We start from the raw sequence: 16,513 nt of genomic DNA on the forward strand, positions 1-16,513 counted from the left end.
CTTCACAATGCAGACTGCTAGAGTAGCCGTATTTGCTTTTATCATATGTTTACATTCAGATTTATGGCACTGTTATTTAGCGTTTCTGGCTCCACTAGAAAATATCTCTATGTACTGTATACTACAAAACTGTATACAAGCACATAAAATTACTTTGTGGATATGTTATGACAAGTGATGCATCCATTTTTCGAGTGAAATAAGAGTGGAGAAAACCATGCAGCTGTGGGTGGGTGAGTGGGTGGCTGGTTGAAGAGACGCCGAGTGGTACATCCACTCAGCAGCTGCCTCTCATGCATGTCATCCCTTCATTTTTCCATTTACCTGTCAATCTATACATCAAACACCCACTTACCTCATATACTTTAATATAACATTTAAATAATAAAAAGAAACAATAAGAAAGCTTGCAAAAACATTTTGCCTCATGTCCAAATGTTGTCCATGTTTGTTTTTTAACTACTACTTCTAAATATGAATATCCACCTTTTGTAAAGTCACTTGTTTCAAAAGTGATTTTACATTGTTACATTTAGAAACAACGGTATTCATTCTGCATTCAAATTTCAGGATAGTTGTTGCTCCCCTGCTTGCCTGCATCTTTCTCCCCACTTAGTGCATCTCAAGTCCCATAGATGTGTGGTGGTGTTTTTGCTATTGCAAAACTAAAGAGATTCCTGCACAAAATTTGATTCTGACATTCAGGCAAACATTGTGGATGTGACACTTCCACAACTATTCCTTTAGAAGATTTTGTGTGTATATACAGTGTGTGTGTGTGTGTGTGTGTGTGTGTGTGTGTGTATGTATATGTATATATATAAAAACCGGTGCAAATACATGGCCCTGGCTGTGTAAATGGAAAACAAACAAAGAACTGCACGAGCCACAAAACACTATTCCAGCCAATCGGCAACAGGCAGCGACAGTTGATGGTAGTGGGGGAGGGGGGAGGCAGCATGTGAATGTGCCTGCCGGCCAGTAGTTATCTGCCCGTGAATCTGGGGGGGCGGAGCTTTTGAAGAGGAGGTTGTATTTGTTTGGCAGTTGAGTTCAAATATCAATAAGAATCGCTTGCTGCACCTTTTAATATTCTTAATTTTGTTGTCTTACTGTTGAACACACCACATACAGTATCCCTCACTACAGTCCTTTGTATTTACACAAGTTTGAAATGTGATCATAACAGGAAACAACAGGAATGTGCCTAAATGTTGCATCAGTGGCTAAAATCCTGATTACAATTCATGAGAAAAAATAATTATATTTATATTTGAAGTGAACTTATCTTAGTTTCCGCACATAAGTGTACATTATGGAAAATCAGCATTAACTGCTCTTCTAAATGACAGTGGGCCACCGTATAGGGGGGAAAAGTTAGGACAATTCCAAGGGCCCATGACATGGGGCCCCAAAAAATAGGTAAAAACTAATATAAAATTATTAAACCATCATCATTCAGTATATATATTTCAAATATAATAATAAAATTAATGATCTCTTTGTTTTTGGCAGTAAAAGTTAAATATCCCCATCCCCCACCAAAAACTAAACATCCATATTGACCGACCACCCCCCTGTATCTGCACGAAATGGTTTGGTCCTGCCTTAGCACACTCGGTAAACGGTGTTTAGTTGCAGTCAGTAGATGCGCCAGAACTACAGTGACCACAATGTTACCAAGTAATGTTAAATCAAAATCTGGTTTTCAAAAAAGGAAAGAGAGAAAAGAGAGAGAGAGGAAAGACAAAGGAAAGGGTGTCAAACTGTAACCCAGTTTTTCACCAAGAAAGGTGGGTAGCCTATAGTCTGTGAGTGGTATTAACCTGTTGCCTTAATGTCCATCGTGAAATAAGCTAGCTAGCTACAGACTAGTGTTAGCCTACATTTAATCCCCATTTAATCAGTGCAGGGAAACGTTTAGCAAGATATTCATATTAAATCATTGTCCCTGCCCCTTTTAGCAGACTTAACAACAGATGAGTCAGCAGCACCCCAGTCTCCCCCTAACTGTGCCAGGGAAGAAGGTGAGCAACATTGTGTTCATTGACATGCCAGTTAGCATCATTGCAGAGAGTCTATGGGGATTTCTCTGTCTCTCTTGCTCTTTTTACAATTTCAAAAAAGAAAATGAAATATTTATTAATGACAGAAATTCAAACACATTAATAACAATTATTTTCTCACATAATGATCATTATGAAATAAAATAAAAACAACCTACTGTGTGTACTAGATGCTGGACAGTTGGAAACAGTGAGTAGCTTACCTGAGCCTGCATGTAAGATACAGACAATATTAACTGTATTGAACTACAAGAAGCAAGACAGTTGCAAGCCTTTAATTAGAGCTTATGTTCGAGCTTTATGTAAAGCTTTTGATGGGACAGTTAGGTCCTAGAGATGTGGTGACAACAGCTGCGCAAATGGGGCTCAATTCGATTTTTTGTCATGGGGCCCAAAATCCCTGGCGGAGCCCCTGACAGTGAATGTGATATTGTCACTGTTTAAAGAATTTTGCATTTTTATGGGGACAGCTGCAGCAAAGCAGCCTCTCCAGTCTTTTGCAGGAGCAGCCACGAATGCTGGGAAGGAAAGCCCAAAAAAAAAAAAAAAAAGAGAGACTGGACTTGATCAAGACCAAATACTATAATAGTCAGGTCCAAACAAGCCCAAATTAAAACACCCACCACGACACTGAGACAGGTTGAGATAATAGAAAACAGATTGACCCAGACTGGAGTGGTGTCACACTGTTTGTCAAAATAAATGTGCAAATGCTTTACTGATATAATTCAAAGTGCTACATGCAATGCTTTTGAAATGCACAATTAGCCATATATTTTGATACATACATCTATCATATTAATTCAAATCTATTGAACCGACAAATATTTAAGCCCTAATGTCTCCTCAAGGACTGCACTGGAAGTGGGGGGGACTGATGGATGGAAACAGTGAGAGAGAGGAGGACAGGGAAGCAGAATGGAGAAGAGGTGTTGATGATGGAGAGGCGAGGAGTGTGGGAGGGCCGACGTGGTGGAAGACAAAAGGCTCTGAGGATGAGAGGAACGCTGGAGAGAGCGAGAGAGGAGGATGCAGCTTGTGTGAAGTGTTTACTCATGTAGATGCTGTAATAGAGGCGGATTTAAAGCCACAGAGATGCAAAAGAGGATGAGGGTTTATTGGTGCTACAGAACTAAGAGGCACAATCATGACTGTCATAGCTGTTTTTTATTTGTCATTCATTAAACATACTTGCTGCTGGTGTTTTAACACCACAAAAGAAGCCACTTATCATTCTTCCATTCTCGTCATGTTTTCATCTTTTATTTGTGAAATATTTTGTAATGTATGCATTTCAGACAATTCAAATAGTTGGGTAGCCTTTCAGATCAAAGCTGTGCTTCTTCATCTCAAAGATGATGTTTGCTGTGATGTGAGGATTTATACACTTTGCAGTTCTCAGTCAAGAACATCCTTGGGGGGTAGGTTCCTGCTTTCTTACAGTGCAGACGCTTTGCTGCTTGCTCCTGCATACATACATACATACATACATACATACATACATACATACATACATTTTTTGTAGATATAGAAGGCTATTGCCATATTTCAAAATGTGTATGACCTCCTCACTACTGTGTGAGCGTGGCCTACCTATAGCACAAGCCTGTCCTACAGTGACCGGAAACGTGGTACTTATCTAAAGCTAATTAGCAGCATGATGCCTCCCTTCTCCGTGATTGCAGTTCTGGAAACCAAAATTCACCGGTTAGAAGTAAACATGGAAGTGAATGGACCATGTGAGAATGACACCACTTTACATTGGACCCAAAACAATGGACAAAAGCATTCTAACATACAGCTAATTAGCACCAACAAGACTACAAAGAAACAGGAGGGCTGTGGAATGTGTAATAAATCAACAAGTAGTAGTCCTCCCTAGAACTCTCTTGGTCCAAAGCCTGAGAGTAAATAATTTTCCTGGGAAATGGGAGGACCAGTTACAGGCAGGGCACAGCGCCCTGAGATTTGTGATATGACAGGCTGGCCTGCATTATCATCCAGGCAAAGCGCCTCTTCAACCCCTGTACTTAGTAGGACACAGCCGTGGACAGCTGCGAAAGGGAGAATTAGCAACAAAATGCCTCCCCAACAACCGAGTGTGCAACTGGATAACAGAATTGCTCCACTGCTGCAGGACCCTGGATCTCCGTCTGATGACCTGGATTACATCTCACTGTCACACAGCAGGGTAAGGACTGAGAGCAATTCAAAAAGTAAAAAGCCACAGTGAAAGCTAACGACTGGGCTGCAAACTCTGATTGTGGATGACTCTGCTGTAAGATATGTAAAAAGCATGTTGAGTGAAAACACCAAAATGCTCTGCTTTCCCAAAGACATGGTGTCTGACTTGGCCCGAAGAATCCCGGATATCGTGGCAGCACACCCAACTGTGAAGAACATTGTACTGCATATAGGGTCACATGATGTTGTAAAGCAACAGTCTAAAATTGCTGAAACTGGACTTCATGGCTCTGCTGAACACAGTCAGCTCTCTAAACGCGGAGGTGTTTATCAGTGGCCCTCTACCGCCAGTCAGAAGAGGAGTTGAGAGATTCAGCAGACTGTTGGCACTGAACACATGGCTTTCAACTGCATGTACTGTCCATTCTCTGCGGTTCATTGATACTTTTAACTTTTTCTGGGACCGCAGACATCTTTTTAAAGCAGATGGACTTTTCCTTAACAAGCCAGGAGTAAAGCTGTTCACCTGTAAACTACTTTACTTTCGGCGCCACACATCTGGTCCCTCGGCCAAGGACACGAGACAAGACGAATCTAAACGAGGAAGACGTAAAAAAGCGCAGCAGTGATCCACCACAGCCCCCACCTGAACAGAGATTTGACCATGGGAGACCACAGAGCAGAGATGAGAAATCTCAACCCCCCTCATCACCCGTCCAACACTCCTCGAACCCCCTCACCAACCCTGATGCCTTTGAGGATCTGTATACCCCACCCATGCCATCGCTCTCTCCACTCACCCTTTCCCCCTGCCCTATGTTGGAGTTCACTGACCAGATAAAGCAGCTGGTTAATGCTGGACCAAATTTACCGCCCTTCTCCCATCATTCGCCCCTGGCATCAAACTGCCCCAGTTTTGACACAAAAGTAAAACGCCAGGCACCTCTGCCCCCTCAAGGACGGCAGCCAGTCTCCCCAGACTGATAAGGATGCTTGTGTACAAAATGCAGCAAGCTTTAACTGATATGTGCCGGGTCCAGGCTGCACGCCTAGTGGTACTCGTGACTCTTTCCAGGACAAGCCCGGGCCCTGTGTATTAAATTCATCCTCAATTTATGTTGTGATAGGTAATAGAAAAAGAATGTTGAATCCGATAAGTAAGAAGAAGCACTTAACTGCAAATTTAGCATCTATTCCTCATCGGCCACAGCCTGTCCCAAAAAATGAGGCAGATAATTCTTTTAACACAACAATAGCCTAAACGTCAGGTCTTTGGCAGGAAAAACTATTTTAATCAATGATTTTATTATTATTATTTATTTTTTTAACTGAAATCTGCTGTTCTTATCGAGTCAGCTCCTCCTAACTTCAGATTTATGAGCGAGAATAGAGCAAATAAGAAAGGAGGTGGAGTCCCCATTTTGTTTAATGACTCATTCCAATGTACGCAAATATCTAATGGAAATTTTGATTCTTTTGAATATGTGGCTCTTCAGCTGAGGTCCTCCCCTCGAGCTATATATCTAAATATCTACAGGCCATCTAAATACTAAGTTTCAGGGGCCCGCCATGACGTTTGTAACTCCCCTGATTTTAATTAGCTCCTCCAACAGAGAACGTGGCAGCAGAATTGCAGCCTTCAAGGTAATTTCAACAGCTTTACTTTTCAACATGTTCAGAAACGGGGACCCATAATTAAGACGTATGCGCTTTTGTGAATCTATTTTTATTTTATTTTTTCATGTTTTTTCTCCTGCATGATGTGCAAAGTTCACTTGGTAGCCCACTCAATAATTGCCAGGCTGTGAATTATAAGATTATTTTGTAAGCTATTAAAACATTTTAGAGTGCTCCCTTTTACTGCTGGAGAAAATATTGAGCAGGATTTGACAGCCCCCGCTTGTCGGGCTGCACTGTGTCATTAGAGGCAATAGAGAGAGAGAGAGAGAGAGAGCATAAAGCCCAAACCATATTCTCTCCATCTCCTCGTAATGCCTAATGTTATGTAGCGTACTTAGCGGGTTAAAACCAGATTAGGCTCTCAGCTTAGTGTAAGTGATCCATTACAAATTGTGTGTGTGTGTGTGCGCGTGTGTGTGTGTGTATTAGATGGGGTATGTATAAATTGATTTCGGTGGAGGCGGTATCTGAAGACAGACATAGGCACATAGAAATGAATATAAAGAAACTGATAGCGAAGTAGGGAGAGAGACCAAAGGACAGACAGGCAGAAAGCCAATAGATATGAAGAAATACAGAGAGTAGTAAGATGGGCAGAGAAGCCACGAAAAGACAAAAACCGAGAGATCAATAGAGATACAGATGCAGTAGAGGGAGGAAAACAAGTGCAGGCAGGCTGATAGATAAAGATTCAGAGAGGTGGGGATATATTTTCTATGTTAGCCCAATCCTGACCTCACATTAGATATGCCTACATTTATGTTCTCTGAGAAAAATCTAATTGTTGCTCGTTTCAACATTATTTTGTGTAATATTTACCATCAAAGACTCCAGTGCCTACCTGATCTGCACATGCACTGGGTCATCGATGCCTGCACTTATTTGCAATTTGTACAGAGCTTTGTGGTTTTGTATCATGTTTTTGTATCAAGCACCGTGAATTCGGTGCGACTCGCAATTTTGACCGTTTCTGCAAATTTGACCAATAACCGGAGTTTCCTGCAACATCAACCAATCACAGCAGTCCCACTTGCCAGACTTTGAGTCAGTATGTGACTCTGAAAGCCACTGACCAAGCGGGATTGAGAACGGGTTGACGTAACATGTACGTCGCTAGTAAGTCTTGTATCATGTGGATGCGCCGACAGTTTTGTTGTCATTACTACGCACTATAGCTTTAAGTAAATTGTAAATTGTTAGTTGTAGCCCTATCTGCATTTATAAAGATCTTCAAATCTGTCAAACATAGTTGTTATAAATAGTAGTTTTAATATAAAATTCTTTTTGCGCTTGTTTGGGTTGATAATGTTAAACTTGCTTGTTTGACACCTCTGTATATAAGGTAAGGTCTGCCCAGAACTTCAGAAACTGGTTTGTGCCAACAATCTTAGTCTTAAAGGAATATAATACAATAATCTATCTTGGAAATACTTTTAGGCTTGAAAGGTGTCTCTAAAAGTGTTGCTCCTGTGGAGAATGGCTGCTCTAGTTGGTGTGGATTCCCAACAGTTACAATGGATTTTAGAGCTATATACAATACTTACGTGTTGCACTTTTGCCTCCTCATAGCTCTGAAGCTCTGTTTGAAATTTAGCCATTGTGAAGGGAGGACTATTTGGAACATATCGAACATGCACAATAATGATGGAAAAGTGGACGCTGACTCAGGAGCAGTTTGAAAGGTTTCTATTTTTTGGATAAGTTTTAAAACTTTGTTGCCATACCTTTAGGTTTTGAAGTAGCTAAACCTGCTGTCTTGAAATAAAAGCCACATCGGACCAGCTTCAGTTTTCTGGCTGTGTTGTTCCCTCTGATGAGTGGCAGAAACACCAGCTGCCAATGTTTTAATTTGAATAATGTAACAACAGTCACTGAGTGATTTGTGGGCCTGGAACCTAAACTCCAGCATTCAACTTCCCATTTCCTGTGGAGCCTGACTATTTATTGTGCACTCATGATTAGACATGGAACTTGGCATTACGTAATGTTGCTTTTGTTGCTGAATCGTTGTGAATGTGTGCGCAATGTAGTACTAGAGTATAAACCACAAAGAGTATCATCACTTAAATTATCTTTTCTGTCTTGCCGTTTTTGGTGGTCATTTTACACGTGACCACACATTTCTCCAACTTTTGGAATAGAAGCAATTCATTATTTAATTAACATTACATTGATTGATGCGTAAAATGGTTCCAGAAGCTTGACGGGGGCTGGACTGCCATTTTGGAGGTCAATTCCAAGACAAAATATACTAGTGATGACAATTTTGGGCATGCTGTAGTTTACCTTGTGCTTGATGTTCAGTCACTAGTCATATCTCAAAATGTTCACAATGACCCATACAATCATTCTATACAAATATCATACCCTTTTGAAGCTGATATACATATAACATTGTCCAGGTGTCTAATCACCGTTTGACTCTTGGATATCTGCTTCAGTCTGTATCATTTAAATAGAGACTCAGTATTTGAAGATGAAGTCTCTTTGGTTTTGGCCATCTGAACAAATGCTACATTTTAACTCTGTCTGCTAGATTTGGCTTCTTTATCTCTCATCACCAGTTATGGAAGACAAGAGCCAGAAATGATACTAAACTTATCCTCCACACTACCAGTTGTCAGGCTTTCACTTTCACTTCCAACATGTAGCATCATTAACAAAGAAATGGGTACTTCAAAAACCATTAAAATTAAAACATGTCACTGTTTTCAGTTTCCTTTTATATTCATGTTTTACATTTTTTTTTAAATGACTGAAGTTTTGCATACCCTACATGATATCTATAGTGATATATCATTCAATGTGTTTTATATAAGGAAACTAGAAACGGCCTCAGGCACCCCAACAAGATAGCTGAAAACGTTTGAAAAAGCACGGTTTACTGTACAAGAGTCGTGTGATGTGTTTTACTTTTGATGGACTTGCATTACAGCTCGCACTGGTCTGCACTTCACTTTGTGTGCAAAGAAAGTAAGAAAAGTAAGAAATGTATCAATCAAAAACAGGATAAGTCATAATCAGGATACTAGTGTGTAACGTCACATTGGTGATGATTTTGGTAAGAATCTTTTGAGACACCATCACATGCCTGCAGGACTCCAGGATCAGAATAACACGTCAGTTCGGAGCTTTAAACGTACAATATGTAACTTTCTGCTGCTAGGGGTCTCTCAACCAAAACAATGGATTGTAAACAAGGACTTTTAATGACGTTGGGAAGTTGCGTGGAATTATGGGAGTTATAGTTTTTGTTAAACACCATCGCTGGTTAGAATGCATTCTAACCTGAAGTTTATTCATGTTACGTTTAGTAACGTTTATTCATGTCATTCTAATAAAATAAACATAATTCAATTTTTCTTGATTCGATCTGTATTGGTAGCTGACCAGTTAGCTAGTGAGCCAGCAAGCTAACATTAGCCAGCAGCTAAAACCACACTATCACAATATATTTGTCCGGGGAAGTGGGGCACACAGACCGGGGTGTGCTAGCTGGCTAAATTAGCATTAGATTAGTCGTCTATCTATAGGCTAACGTTAACGTTACTGGTGAACTCATTCCTGGGTTAGCCCAGTGCTGCTTTTATCCGTGGTCAAAACAATCATACTACTAATAACTTTATGAGCGTGTTGAATGATGTTGTAACCCTATAATGTTATCCGCCAAGCATTAGCATTAACGCTAGCTACTTGTCAACCAGCACATTGTAGTAACGTTGAGCTAGATCGATAATGATATGTATCAGTGAATAAGATCTCTGCTGTATTACTGTGTTGCAAAGTGACATGTAATTAATCACAAAATGAAGCCTTGTGGCAGAAAAAGCAGTATTACGGTTCCAAGTATTTTTTTCTGTGACATTGTATGATTTACAATTACTCTCGAATGTATCATCATCTGGCTGCCAGTGTTTTGACGGAAGTAACTAGAGGGTGAAAGGTTATATGATGCCACTGACAGGCGACTAAAGGAAACGTCCCGTGTCAGAAATAAAATAACAGATTTCTCTGGGTTTGACATTTGGTGGAAACATTTGGAATAGTGTAAGTACACAACTCAAAAAAATATATAACATAGGTATGGTCTTTTTTAGACAATTTTATGCAGAAATGTTACATATTGTACCTTTTAATAAATGATATTGGGTTGTGTTGTGGTCCAGGTGCATGATTGCAGGGCGGCATTGTCCGGAGGCATGGTGATATTTTCCTGCAGGTCGAAAGCTCACAGTGCAAGGCCTGCAACTGTCTGTGGTGCAATTTAATGGAGATCTCCAAAATCACTTTGATTTTGACCAGCCCAACCCCGACCTTCGGCTAAATCGGCAAAACTTTTGTCCAGCGTACTATTCTACTGTACTATGAATCAGTAATGCGTTTTATTTAATCTCCTATGGGTACTAAGATGTGACGCAATTCAAGTCTGAACACTGGTTTTGAGAGAAACTGCTCATCACAAAGCATTTTAGCTTCATCACCATGGTTACATTGGACTTAAAAGTTGTTTCTCAGTATCACATTTTTATTTATATGCTTGTTTGTTTTAGCCTTACTCGTGCCCTTTGTGGTCTTAGTACGTTAGCATGGTTAGATGTTTTAACAATTCAAATTAATTATGTTTGTCTTCTGGCGCTTTAGGGTGCCAGAAGGTGCTGTAGTGTTTTTAATATATCATAGAAAACGTCAGTACTTGCAGCATTAACATCCTTCGAACTGGCTATGGGCGGATCTATTACGTTTAGTGTGTTTTTCTTAAATACTCAACCTTTGCAAAACAAAACTCCAACTATCCTCTTCTTTTCACACCTTTTCTCTTTTTCATGTTTTTCTCTTTATTGTCACAATACACGCACAGTGATATTTTAGCACACATTGCAGATCAATTTATTACCACCTCATTTCACAGCCCATTAATCCGTCCGTGGCTGTTTTCATGTGAGGTGGTTTAAGGCTTTATAGGCTTCTAATGCTCTTTACATTCACTCTGTTCCTCCCTTTTAGCCTAATTGCAGTTTTTTTTATGTGTGTGGTTTTATCAATGGGCCGTTTTACACATTGCTGTTTTATTTTTATTTTTAATCATTGAGCTTGTATCAGTGAAGGAAAGGAAGTCTATTGGGAATTCTAACTAAGGCTTCACATAACTTCACATAAAATATCAAATCCTTCCACAGATTTAGAAGACAAACAGTAAGCAATTCTAATTTTGTTGGCAAAAAAACTCCACTGAGCTCCCTGAAAAGACAGACAGCTGACATTTTTAGTTTCAGGAAAAGGTGATTGATCATCTATTGGAAAGAAAAAGAGGAAAAAAATTGGGCATGATTGGAAGAGATACACTGTGATGATAAGGAGTACTATTCATTTCAAATGTGATATCACTGGCATGAAAAAGAGGCTAACATTTGTCTTAGGTATCAAAATTAATTAATTAATATTTAACTGTAGTTTTCATCAGTAGTATTGTTTCTATGACATATATCAGGTGTGTATGTGTGTGTCACAGTGGATTCCCCCTACATAGTGGCTCCCTATTGGCTTTCAAGCTAATGTGTTGTCTTTCTCTCTGTGTATCTGTCTGTCTGTCTGTCTGTCTTTATGACTGTCTGTTTGGGATTTTGGTTGTTCGTGCCCACACTTTTATCTTATTTGTTTGTCACTTTGCCACATTCGGCCTGTCGTTTTTTTTCTTTGCTTTTTTGTTTTTTTTTGACTGTCTCCATCCCGCATCCTTTCCACAAACTGCTTTCTGTCTGTTTTTGAATGTCTGCTTTAAATGTATCTTTGTGTTTGTCTCTTGCCTGCTCGTCTCTCTCCCGTCCCCGTCCATTTATGTCTGTGCATGTCTTTCTTTGTGTCTGTCCTCGTCTTTGTCTGTCTTTTCCTCGTCTTTGTCTGTCTTTTCCTCTCGTCGCTGTCTCCATAATGTCCCCTCCTCCAGCCTTTGTGACTTTGCTGAACGGGGACCAGGCTCAGGATGCCATCCGCTCCCTCCATCACAGCACTGTCCGGGGACGCTTGATCAACGTCACGCTGCAGCCCACCGACTCCCTTCTCTGCCTCACCAACCTGCCCCACACTTTCACTGCCCAGCAGTTAGAGGAGCTGGTACGTGCCTATGGGAACATCGAGCGCTCCTTCCTGGTGTACAGCGAGCTGACGGGCCACTCCAAAGGATATGGATTTGTGGAATACATGAAGAAGGATTCTGCTTCACGGGCCCGTTCTGAGCTGCTGGGCCGACCACTGGTATGTTAGAGTGCTTGTTAAAATGATCCTGTCATGTTTGATTATTTGACATTGTTGCTTAGAACTGAAGGATCGAAAGACTCCTGATTTTTTTAACCCTTTTGGATGAGAACAAAAGATGCATTTTAAGCTGCATCTCATAACCCTTCACTTGCCTCCTTGAGTCCTCCACTTGCCTCCCTTCCGCGTCTTAGTCCCTCCCACCGCGTAGGCACGGGAGAGACGCGAGGAAATCATGAGAGAACACAGGCAACGAGCAAATGTGTTTTCGAGGGATGAGACGTCCTTTCCTCTGAAGCGTCACATGAATTTGTCAGCTGTACTGTATGGGCGGAGTTAGCAACTCATTCAGCTGCACGGCTTCCGGGAAGGCTGCTCTCGTGTTTCCTCAGCTATAGCTCCTCGATGATCCCTCCTCAATGATCCCTCTGCAGTTAAATTTAGGTTTCAGTTTTACTTGATTTGATAAAATCCTACCTAACAACATTTTATTTAAAATTACCTGATTGTAACAAAGGTTTTGATTTTACTGGATTGGACTACTGGCCAACACAATGCATGCTAAATATTTATATAGTTTTATTTCATTTAGCTCCAAACAAAGCTGTGACCAGCTGGCCTGATTTGATTCAAACATAAAAGTGAGCAGAAAAAAAAGAGTGATACATTTGAGTCTCTCGACACATCCTCACATTGAGTTGTTTACTTCCATAAAAATTGGCTATAACTTATGATCATCAGTTTTGGTTTGTAGAAACTGGCCATACATACAGGTAATCAGTAAAAATACAGGTTAGGACAGTTAGAGTTAGAGTAAATGTTTCACTTGAGTATGAAATATGAAATTGCAGTTTAAAACAAATTATCTGTCTGTCTTACAAATCTAATTCTGTACTCTAATTGTGCAGGACGATCGCTCATTGATGGTGCAGTGGATGGACGTCAACCAGCTGAGCCAAGAGGAGAACCTGCACTCCAAGTGTCTGTGTATAAACCGGCTGCCGCTGGACCTCTGTGACTCTGAAGAACTGACCCAGCTCTTCTCGGAAACCTACAAACCTGTCTTCTGCCAGGTGGGTGGGTGAGTGAGTGAGTGAGTGAGTGAGTGAGTGTCTTTGCATTACAAGTATTTTCTATAAAAAGTTATCAATTCTTTCCATTTCATAGCATGTTGAAAGCAGAGACATCCAAATATGACAGGCAATTTAGCAAAAATAACAACAGGCTAAAAAATATGTGATGGAGACTTTAGTTTTCACACCTCGTACAAGCAAGATCACATCTGCAAAATGATGTATCCAAGAGGTTACGGCTCATTAAACATGTCTGTTGAGATATATGTTCCCAAATTCTGTTTTCCATTTCCTCAGAGCCTCATGGTGTAGCAGAAGCTCTAAAAGAAAATTGTATTCATTGATAATGTCACACAAACTCCACTGAAGGATCTTCATGATATGTACGTTACTTTAAAATGGTTCCCTACTTCCACACCCCCGCCTTTATCCACGAACACCAACAGGTGAGAGGTGCTGGTATAAAATCCAGGGGTCAGCGTCCCTATTGGCCAATCTCACAGTATCACCAAGCAACAGTTTCCATGGTGAGGTGTGGCTGCTGTGACACCAGCCCCACCCTTCAACTCACTCTCTCCCCACTCTGTTCTGCTCCAGTTCAGTTGTGTTACTGTATATACCACCCGGCCCCATTACATCCACAGCACCCCCACATTCCCATTTAGACATCACTCAATGGTTATCTGTCATCTGCTGCATTTCCAGTTTTAGATCCACCCCCATGCCCCCCCCTCCCACATATAAATCAATACACCTGCATCATCCTGGTCCCATGATGCTTTGTGGGTGTTCAACTCATGTTGCTTCACTGTTGCAGAGCCAGCAGGCTTTGACCTATGGTTCAGCGTTTTGTGTGTGTGTGTGTGTGTGTGTGTGTGTGTGTGTGTGTGTGTGTGTGTGTGTGTGTGTGTGTGTGTGTGTGTGTGTGTGTGTGTGTGTGTGTGTGTGTGTGTGTGTGTGTGTGTGTGTGTGCGTGCGCGTGTGTTACTGCAGTTCAGCATGTGTGCACTAGAAATGCTTCTGACACCCTGTACACCAATGAACACAATACAGAAACAACATAAACATTCAAACGAGTAGTCACAGTATTATTTCACTAACCGTGCTACAAAGCTATTTTAACCATAAATGCTGCTTTGCATTTATTTGATGCAGTTTTTTCAAGTTTGTCAGCTACTGGGAATACCTTTGAGTTCAATACAAGAAAACACAAACATTGTGTGAAAAGCGTCACTCCCAGTTCACCGGCTCTGTTTTAAGAGGCATACCCAGCTATGATTAGTGCAGCCTGTCTAGTTCATTTTCTACCGTTAAGATTGATATATTTTGGCATCCCAGAGGTTCAGTTCAGACCTTTATTGTCCCTTGAGGGATACATTGCAGTACACAAACACAGCATACACGAGGACATGGGACATTATTTACAACAGTTACATCTTTTTCATTTGGTTGTTTACTGTATCTGTTCGTTAAAAGTTTCAAAACATTGGAATGGAAGCCGTGATAAAAGTGAGGTTGAGCAGTGCAGTGAAGGTTCAGTGCAAATGTATTGCACTTTGAACAATGGAACATTTAAATGTATTGCTTTTTACCCTGGGGAACCTGTATCTCTGCCGTGAAGGGAGAAAAACATATTCCTCCAAGAGTGGGTGGTCAGAGCTGGATAAGATCGACCATGCCTTCTACAAAACATCTGTCTGTCACAGAGGTGTTGAAGATGCTGACCATATAATTGCAACATCCCTGGTTTGATGACATGCAGACCTTCATATATGTTTGCATCTTTGTTCGCTGCATATTCATTTGTGTTATACCATTACCTTATGTCTTACTGTCGTCAACTGTCGTCTGTGTTACATAAACTTTCTTCCTCCTCTGTGTACATAGGTAGAACTCAGCCCTTGTGTTACCTTTCCTCTGTGCAAAGTGCTCTTAACCTGTGGCCCTGAACGCTATAATTTTGCTACCCACGAAAGAGCCCTCCAGGCAGCACTTTAGCTTAAGTCATCCAGGAGAGATGGAGGGAGGAGAGGGTAAAGAATGTCAACCATATTAGAGGGAAGGACAGCAGGAGGGAGACAGTAAGGAGGGCTGGGAAGGAGGAAGGATGGTGCTGATAATGCCAGACCTATTAGAAAGGATGGAGTGAGGGAGGAGAGGGCTGACAGTGTCAGGCTTAATAGAGGGACGGAGGGAGACGGAGAGAGGTGGACAGCTGAAGTGAAATGGTGAAGAGACTTACTGTCAGTGACAGTAAGAAGATTGTTGGCATATTTGTAAATGTTATAATGATGGCCTACTAGGAGACAAATAAGAACAAATGTGGTCGGTAATAAACTAGATGTAGATGGCTTCACAGAGTTAGGGAGGGTGCATGGGTTTAACAGAAATGGAGTAGGGATGGAGACAGGTTTATGAAAACAATACTATCCACTCTCTACAGGCAACAGGGCAAATTAATGGCAGACTGAGCTGAGTCAGTTACCCTTGTCTTGCTCCATAAGGTTGTCATATGTTGGTAAAGTGACATACAGCACATTTACAGTAGATGACACCCCTCTTTTATTTGTTTTCTTATTTTCCTGTATGTTCCTTAGCAACAGCTGTAACCATTTGCCACAGTTAGGGCAGCAGGTCACCTACTGCTCAGACGAGCACTTTCCAACTATACACAATATATCTGGCCATGTCACATGATAATGTATAGAAAATGATGCACCAAACATTTAAAATGACACCATTTGATATTATGGTGCAGCCATTACAAGAAAAAAACAGGGTCTCTGTTTTTAAAGGTACTGTAATGTACTGTACTGTAGGTGTTATTTAGATGCCCATGTAATGCAAGGGGGGAAGTGGTAGTCGTGCTGAAATGTTTATACTACTCTCACTTACTCAACTGAGGATAGTATGCAGTTCTTACTATACTATCTTGAGTTAATCTGAGCTTTTACACTTGCTGTTATTAACAGCTGGTGCTGTGAAGGACTTTAAAGTTGCTCCAGGATTTGCTTGTTTGGAAAAAATACAAAAGAATACAGGAAGAAAGGTAGCACAACAGCCACCATGGCAATAATGTCCAGTTACTGGAGACATGTTTTAATTTACAAGCACGGCCAAAACGCATCATAGCCGCTTAGAAACAAGGATGTTGACTAAATGTTTTTCTCAGCACCAAGAGAAACAAAGTGAGATTTACAAGAATGTGGGATGAATCTGAGATAATTCTGGATACATGCAAGTATAGGACTATGAAAA

The 16,513-nt window shown here is 40.8% G+C and overlaps 1 protein-coding gene across 1 annotated transcript in view; it reads left to right on the plus strand.

The window, feature by feature from the left end:
* The window catches only part of raver2 (ribonucleoprotein, PTB-binding 2), an 85,456-nt gene that overhangs the window by 41,577 nt on the left and 27,366 nt on the right, over positions 1-16,513 (plus strand). The window contains exons 3-4 of the mRNA XM_078258532.1: positions 11,875-12,182; positions 13,091-13,255. Coding sequence (XP_078114658.1) covers positions 11,875-12,182; positions 13,091-13,255 — 473 coding nt within the window. The remainder of the gene's footprint in view (positions 1-11,874; positions 12,183-13,090; positions 13,256-16,513) is intronic.

Source organism: Sander vitreus, chromosome 9 (genome assembly GCF_031162955.1).
Source record: "Sander vitreus isolate 19-12246 chromosome 9, sanVit1, whole genome shotgun sequence".
In the NCBI taxonomy this organism is placed as follows: domain Eukaryota; kingdom Metazoa; phylum Chordata; class Actinopteri; order Perciformes; family Percidae; genus Sander; species Sander vitreus.